At 35.7% G+C, this 8,158-nt stretch overlaps 1 protein-coding gene across 1 annotated transcript in view; it reads left to right on the top strand.

Annotated features, from left to right (window-relative positions):
• The first annotated feature begins 1,011 nt into the window (after positions 1–1,011).
• The window catches only part of LOC103603849 (chromosome unknown open reading frame, human C11orf65), a 42,704-nt gene continuing 35,557 nt past the window's right edge, over positions 1,012–8,158 (top strand). Inside the window, exon 1 of the mRNA XM_008588439.1 lies at positions 1,012–1,097. Within this exon, the coding sequence (XP_008586661.1) occupies positions 1,017–1,097 (81 nt within the window). The 5' untranslated portion in view covers positions 1,012–1,016. The remainder of the gene's footprint in view (positions 1,098–8,158) is intronic.

The following is an 8,158-nucleotide window of genomic DNA, read 5'->3' as shown; positions in this document are numbered from 1 at the left end:
CGAGTGAGGACATGTGGTATTTCTCTTTCTATGCCTGGCTTATTTCACTTAACATGACTTTCTCTCAATTCATCCATGTTGCCACAAATGGCAGTATTTCAGTCATTCAATTTTGAATGAGATGATTTTTAAGGTATAAATGTTCAAGAAGCATAAATAATAATTTAGCTCACTGCACCTTTTTAAAGGACTAAAATTATAATGTCTTTCTGACTATTTCTAAATTCTTCACAGTATTAAAACAAATTATTATTAGAATTAGTGATTTTGTTTGTTCCTTACTAGTCAAACTTCATCTTTTTTTTGACAACTTAATGCATTATGTATTAAGTAGTCGATGTAGTTAATAGTTAAAAAGAGAGAAAAAATCTGGAATCATCTCTAATTCTAAGTTTAGCAGCCTGGGCAATTTTGTGGATGCAAATCTGTCTCTATGCGTGTTAAGAAATGTTTATTTGGGGGCCGGCCCGTGGCTCACTCGGGAGAGTGTGGTGCTGATAACACCAAGGCCACAGGTTCGGATCCCATATAGGGATGGCCGGTTAGCTCACTGGGTGAGCGTGGTGCTGACAGCACCAAGTCAAGGGTTAAGATCCCCTTACCGGTCATCTTTTAAAAAAAAAAAAAATTTATTTGATGTCATACAACAGAGTATGCTAAGGTTGTGGATTTTAAAGGCAGAGATACTTGGATTCAATACTGGCTTTGTTACTCACTATTTGACCTTAGGCCTCGAAGCTCAGTCTTCTCATCTCAAATACAAGCATATTAGTAAAATCTGCTATGCAGGATTGTTGTTGGAATTAGAAAAAATAAACAAATTGGTACATATTAGGCAATCAATAATAGGTGACTTTTAATTTTTATTATAATTATTTTGATACCATATTTTCTTTTCATTGCTTCATTTATACAACTGTCTAATTTTCATTGAGTTCTAGTGATGATTTTATAACAAAGCATATCAAATAACTTTAAATATATCCTTTTTTATTATTTTCTGTTAGGACTTTCAAATGCCTTGGCGACAGGAATCAGAATTTACAAAGCAGGATAAAGCTGCCAGAATCATTCAGCAGGCCTGGAAAAGTTTCCTTGTGAGTTTATTTAGCAGCTTTATTAAGATATAATTTATATCATAAAGTTCACCTGCCTAAAGTATACAATTCAGTAGTTTTGGTTTATGTACAGAATTGTATACCACCCTTCACTTTAAAAGCACCACTTTTTTTTAAGTTTCAAAAAGTTATAATTAATTATTTCATTAGCTTCACACATATTTATTCAGTTCCTGGTCAGGGCCAGGCTCTTTGATAATCAATAAAAAGGCTACTTACTATCAAGAAAGTGTCAGTAATATGTTCATTTGACTTTCATCTCTAAACCTTTTATTTCTTGACTCAGGAATCAGGTTTGTGAGCAGGTATTAGGGATATATTCACTCATTAATTATTTATTGAGTACCTACTCTTGGAGAGCTTAAAGTTTATATCTGGGTTAATGTAGTAGTTATCAAGCTGTTGTATTGATAGAGCTGATCTTATAGGTATAAGGAATATTCCAAGTTGAGTCAAGAGTTACAATGACTTCACTCTTTTCTCTCTGATAGCAGCAATACTCTGTGCCTGATAACTGTGTAAAGTGGTATAGCTCTGTTTCGAGCACACAAGACAACCTTTGTATCAGTTAACTAAATTTTGCAAAATAGCTTCCATTATTTGCCTCTTTTGACTCTACTAAAGCCATAAAACCTATGCTGGGACATACATTGATTTTCAACACTAAAATAATAATTTTCTTTTAAAACCTACTCTTTCTTTGTTGGTTCCATTAACATACTCATTATCCAGGCTTATGCTTTTCTGTCATTTGTGACTTCTTTTCTCCCACGTCCCCAGCCAGACATCTTTGAATAACTATTATATTCTTGGCACTATGCTGGACATTTTATAATACACTTACCTTTAAGGGAGCTTCAGTAGAGAAGCCATGTATATAAATAAAGATGTGTGTGTGTGTGTGTGTGTGTGTGTGTGTACTGTAGACTGAGCATACATTTTCACCTTCTATCCCTCCAGGACCCCATTGAAATGACAATATATAGAAGGTTAATCCATAACAGAGAGAAGGGTGTTCATGAGCAGAGAAGAAATTTTATCAATTTTCTGGAAAACCGAACCTACATGATAGCATCCTGTTGGACAAAACTGTGTAGAAGCACTTGCTTAGACACACTTCAGGGGGCTACAGTGAGGACACTGGTTTGTCATCAGAACCTCTGAAAAGCTATAAATTTGGAGTTAGCAATTTAAAAGAGCTGGAAGGATAAGGACATAAGACAAGGTGTTAATTGAAGGCCTGTACATGGAACAGCTGTGCCATTTGTCTCCATTGTCACTTCCAGACCCAGAGCTGCTGGTAGAAGGATATTTACCACTAGTCAAAATCTGCTGGTAGATTAACATATACTGTTAGGAAAAACAAAACAAAACAACACCCCCCCCCACCCCCAAAAAAACCAAACCCTGAAGGCTTATCTCTTTTTAAAAAAGAAAAATCAAATAGGCTGTCTGGTTAGCTCAGTTGGTTAGAGGATGGTGTTATAACACCAAGGTCAAGGGTTCAGATCCCTGTATAGGCCAGGTGCCAAAAGAAAAAAAATCAAATGAACTATTTGGGAAAGCTAGTTCTATCTAGCATGGCTTTGGCACTCCACAGTAAAATCCATTTAATTTTAATATTCAAGGGACATCCTGCTTAATAGCTGGCTACCTGACCATACCCCTTAAAGAAAGCCTGCTGGTTGATTTGTTACACTTATGTCACAAAGCTCCCAGGTAATCTTCCCACTCATGAGTGAGAACACTGGGGAAACAGGAGACTGACACAAAAGCACATACTAGCTCCCTAGAAAAATTGACACAGATCTGCATTCTTAAGTATTAATTGACAACCAAGGTTCACCAAGGAAAACCAGTGATATAAAAACAAAAAGGAAAAGAAAGGAAAAAAAACCTGAAGGAAATAAAAATAATCAATTTAAATTAGAACAAGATGTTGAATAACTCTAAGAGGGTTATATTTTGGGGGAAAATGGTACCAGAGGCTAGATCTCAAAAAAAAGGTTAGAATCTCTAAAAAAAGAGCTAACCATGAAAGTCATGGTTCAAATATAAGGGAGATTAAAATTGTTCTAAGATGTGAAGAGAATATAGTACATTTGATCTTGATTCCAGATACATTGTATTTCAAGTGGCCCAGAAGGTGACTTTTAAAAAAGGATCCATAGTTTTAGCACATTACTTGGCCCTATAACTGAATTATTTGCATAGTCATAGTAATGTAAATGAAGGGACTTAAAAAATCATTTAAAATATTTTTATCAAAGTAATATGTGTATTTCTTTAATAGGTAAGATAATATCGAATATTATAATAAAAAGCAAATCTTTTACCCAATTCCACTCTTCACCCTCATATTCTAAAGGCAGCCAGCCACTTTTTACTATTTTTTGTTGTAGATCTTCTAGTAGTAACTTCCATGCTTCTAAATAATATGCTTGTACAAGTACAATTATTTTTTTATCAACTTCAGAAGCTATCTGTTGGCTTTCTGCAAAGATAATTGAAAATTTGTTACTTATCCTCCTTAACCCTGCTAATATCTCTCTTCCCAGTATGATAATGTCATTATTTTTAGTTCTTCCATTTGTTACCCTTTGCTTTAAAGCATATCTAAGCCTTCATCTCTTGTTCCATCAGGCTGACATAGGATCACTCAACTCCCCTTTATATATGATGAGGATATAAATATCCCTACCCTTTTCTTCACCTGCCCTCTCCATCTTCAAACCTCTAAATTCCATCACCTGTGCTATTATGTAGTAAATACTCACTTGGAGAAGTACTTCATATATCCTGAATGCAAGTCCTTTATTGAATGTATGTATTGCAAATATCTTCTCCCAGGCTGGCCTCATTGCTCTCTTAAAGGTGTTTTTTTGATAAAGAGAAGTATATTTAATTTTAATAAAGTCCAATTTGTTTCTTTTTCTTTTTTTTTTTTTTTTTATCCTTTTTGTCTTTTTTCGTGACCAGTAACGGGATCGCAATCCTCAGTGTCGTGCCCATACCGCGACCGGCAACGGGATCGCAACCCTCGGTGTCGCGCCCGCACCGCGCTCAACCAGTGAGCGGACCGGTCTCTATATGGGATCCGAACCCTCAGTGGGAGCGCCACACTCTACAGAGTGCGCCACCGGGCCGGCCCATGTTTCTTTTTCTTTATGGTTAGTACTTGCTGTGTACTGTTGAGAAATTTATGTAACCAAATTCAGAGGATATTTTCCTTATGTTCTTCCTAGAGGTTTAATTGCTTTAGTTTCAGATTGAAATCTAGTATCCATTTCAATTTAATTTTTGTGTATGTTGAGAAGTATGAACAAAGTTCATTTTTTTCTTTGTGGATCTCCAACTGATCAAGTACCTTTGTTGAAAACATCATCCTTTTCACAATAAATTGCAGTGGTGTCATTGTTTAAATCATGTAATCACATATGTGAAGTATTTTTGTAGTCTCTATTCTGTTGCATTGATGTATTTTGTCTATATTGTCTATATTACTTCCTATATAGTAAGTGTGGACATATGATAGTATAGTCCTCCAACTTTGTTCTTCAGTATTATCATAGCTATTCTAAGGTTTTTCCATTTCACATGAATATTAAAATCAACTTATGAATTTTTACAATTTTTTGAGATTGTAATTGGGATTACATTGAATTAATTGATCGATTTAGGGAGAACTGACATCTTGCTATATTGAATTTTCATGAACATGATATACTTTCTTTAGATTTTTAATTTCTCTACAAAATGTTTTGTAGTTTGCAGTGTAGAAGTCTTACATATCTTTCATTTGATTTCTAGGTATTTGACTTTTTTTGATACTACTGTAAGCGATATTATTTTTTAGATTTTATTTTATTTATTTTATTTTTTTGTCTTTTTTCGTGACCGGCAACGGATCGCAACCCTCAGTGTCGCGCCCGTACCGGACCGGGACCAGCTACGGGATCACAACCCTCGGTGTTGCCCCCGCTCCTCGCTCAGCCAGTGAGCGGCCGGTCTGTATGTGGGATCCGAACCCTCGGCGGGAGCGCCGCCGCGCTTCCCAAGTGGTGCACTGTAGCAGTGCGCCACCGGGCCGGCCCCTAGATTTTATCTTCTAATTATTTATTTCAAATGTGTAGGAATGTAATTTAATTTTATATTCTGATTTAGTATCAATTTATTCCTTCTTTTTTTTTTAAAAAAGATGACCGGTAAGGGGATCTTAACCCTTGACTTGGTGTTGTCAGCACCATGCTCAGCCAGTGAGTGAACCAGCCATCCCTATATGGGATCCGAACCCGGGGCCTTGGTGTTATCAGCACCGCACTCTCCCGAGTGAGCCACGGGCCGGCCCCTCAATTTATTCCTTCTAATTTTTTTTTTTCCTTTTTGTCTTTTTTCATGACCAGCAATGGGATCACAACCCTCGGTGTCACGCCCGCACCACACTCAACCAGTGAGTGGACCGGTCTCTATATGGGATCCGAACCCTCGGCGGGAGCGCTTCCGCGCTCCCAAGTGCCGTACTCTACCAAGTGCGCCACCGGGCCAGCCCTCCTTCTAATTTTTTTAATAGATTCCTTTGGATTGTCTACTTAACCACGTTGTCATTGAATGATGACAGTTTTATTTTTCCTTTGTAAACTTTATACCTTTCATATTTTTCTTGCTTTATTAGACTGACTCCATGTTGAATAAAAATGGTAATAATGTACATTCTTATCTTTTTCCTGAACATAGCAAGAGGCATGTAATGTTTCACCATTAGCTAAGGTGTTACCTATAGTTTTTTGTAGAAACTCATCATCAGCTTGAGAAGGTTAATCTTATTCCTGGTTAGCTGAGATTTTTTTTTATTATGAAAATTGTGGGTGTTGAATTTTATCAAATGTTTTTGCTGCATCTACTAGATGATCATTTGGTCTTCATTCTCTTTGTATGGAAAATTACGTTGATTGATATTCAAATGTTGAACAAACTTTCATTGCTTGAATAGACTCCACTTTACCATCATGTGTTACCATTTTGATATATCCTGGATTTGATCTGCTAAACTTTTGTTTGGGATTTTTTTTTTTTTTTTCATTTTTGTCTTTTTTTTGTGACCGGCAACGGATCGCAACCCTCAGTGTTGCGCCCGTACCGGACCGGGACCGGCTACGGGATCGCAACCCTCGGTGTTGCTCCCGCACCTCGCTCAGCCAGTGAGCGGCCGGTCTGTATGTGGGATCTGAACCCTCGGCGGGAGCAAAGGGTTATTAGCAAAGCCATCCAAACTAGGAGTTTTCTTTGTGGAAGGGTTTTAAACTATGGGTCCCATTTCTCTAATAATGTAGGAAGATTCAGGTGTGTAGTTCTTCTTGTGCCCATTTTGCTAAATTACTTTTTCAAGGAATTTGTCTGTTTCATCTAAATTGTCAAATTTATTGGCATAAAATTGTTTACAATTTTCCCTCATTATCCTTTTAATGTCTATATGGTCTATAGTGGTATTGCTAATATGTGTTTTCTCTCCATTTGTCTACATATATCTTACTAGGGGGTTATCAATTTTATTAATCTTTTTTAAAAGCTGACCTTTGGCTTTGTTGGCTTTCTCTATTTTGCTTCTAGTTTCTATTTCATTGATTTCCAATCTTTATTGTTTTTTCCTTCAACTTTTTGGGGGGTTTGATTTTCCGTTTTTTTTTTTCAAACTTCTTGAGGTAGAAAACTAGATCTTAGATTTTCAATTTTATTATTTTATAATATATGCATTTAAAGCTATTAAGTTCCCTCTGAACATTCCTTTAAAGTTACCCACAGGTTTTGATATTTATTACCTTTTAGTTAAAAATATTTTAAATTTTCCACTGTGATTTTTTTGACCCATGGTTTATTTAGAAGTATGTTGTTTAATTATCAAATATTTAGGAGTTTTCAATTATCTTTCTGTTATTGATTTCTGGTTTAATTTTACTGATGCCAGAGTATATACTTTGTATGATTTTAATAATTTGAAATTTGTTGAAACCTGCTTTATGGCCCAGAAACTTTTTTAGTTTCCACATGTAAGTGAGATCATGTGGTATTTGTCTTCCTGTGCCTGGCTTATTTTACTTAACATAATGTCCTCCAGGTTCATCCATGTTGTTGCAATGATAGAATTTCTTTCTTTTGTAAGGCTGAATAGTATTCCATTGTGTATATATTCCACATTTACTTTATCTATTCATCTGTTGATGTACACCTAGGTTGATTTCATATCTTGGCTGTTGTGAATGATGCTGCAATGAGCATGGGAATATAAATATCTCTTTGACATACTGATTTTATTTTCTTTGGAGATATACCCAGTAGTGGGATTGCTGCACTATATAGTTCTATTTTTAGTTTTTTGAGGAAACTTCATTCTGTTTTCCATAGTGGCTGCGCTAATTTACATTCCCATCAACAGTGGGCAAGGTTTCCCTTTTCTCTACATCCTTGCCAACATGCACATATCTTTTGTCTTTTGATAATAGCCATTTAAACAGGTCTGATATCTCATTATGGTTTTAATTTGCATTTTTCTGATGATTAGTGATGTTGACCAATTTTTATCAGCACCGCACTCTCCCGAGTGAGCCACAGGGCCGGCCCTGATGTTGACCAATTTTTATATCCTGTTGGCCATTTGTATGTCTTCTTTTGAGAAATGTCTATTGAAGTCCTTTGCCCATTTTTTAATCAGGTTCTTGGGTTTTTGCTATTGAGTTGAGTTCCTTATATATTTTGGATATCAACCCCTTATCTGATATATGATTTCTAAATAATTTCTCCAATTTCATAGGTATTTTCTTCATTTTGTTGATTATTTCCTTGTCTGTGCAGAAGCTTCTTAATTTAATGTAATCTCATTTGTCTATTTCTGCTTTTGTCACCTGTGTTTTGGGGTCATATCCAAAGAATCATTGTTCAGACCAATGTCATGGAGATTTTCCCCCATGTTTTCTTCTATTAGTTTTACAGTTTCAGGTCTTACATTTAACTCTTTAATGTATTTTTTTTTCCTTTTTGTCTTTTTT

This window comes from Galeopterus variegatus, unplaced genomic scaffold, assembly GCF_000696425.1.
Source record: "Galeopterus variegatus unplaced genomic scaffold, G_variegatus-3.0.2 Scaffold4825, whole genome shotgun sequence".
Classification (NCBI taxonomy): Eukaryota; Metazoa; Chordata; class Mammalia; order Dermoptera; family Cynocephalidae; genus Galeopterus; species Galeopterus variegatus.
Note: the sequence above shows the minus strand (reverse complement) of the source record. Positions and strands in the feature narration are given on the sequence as shown.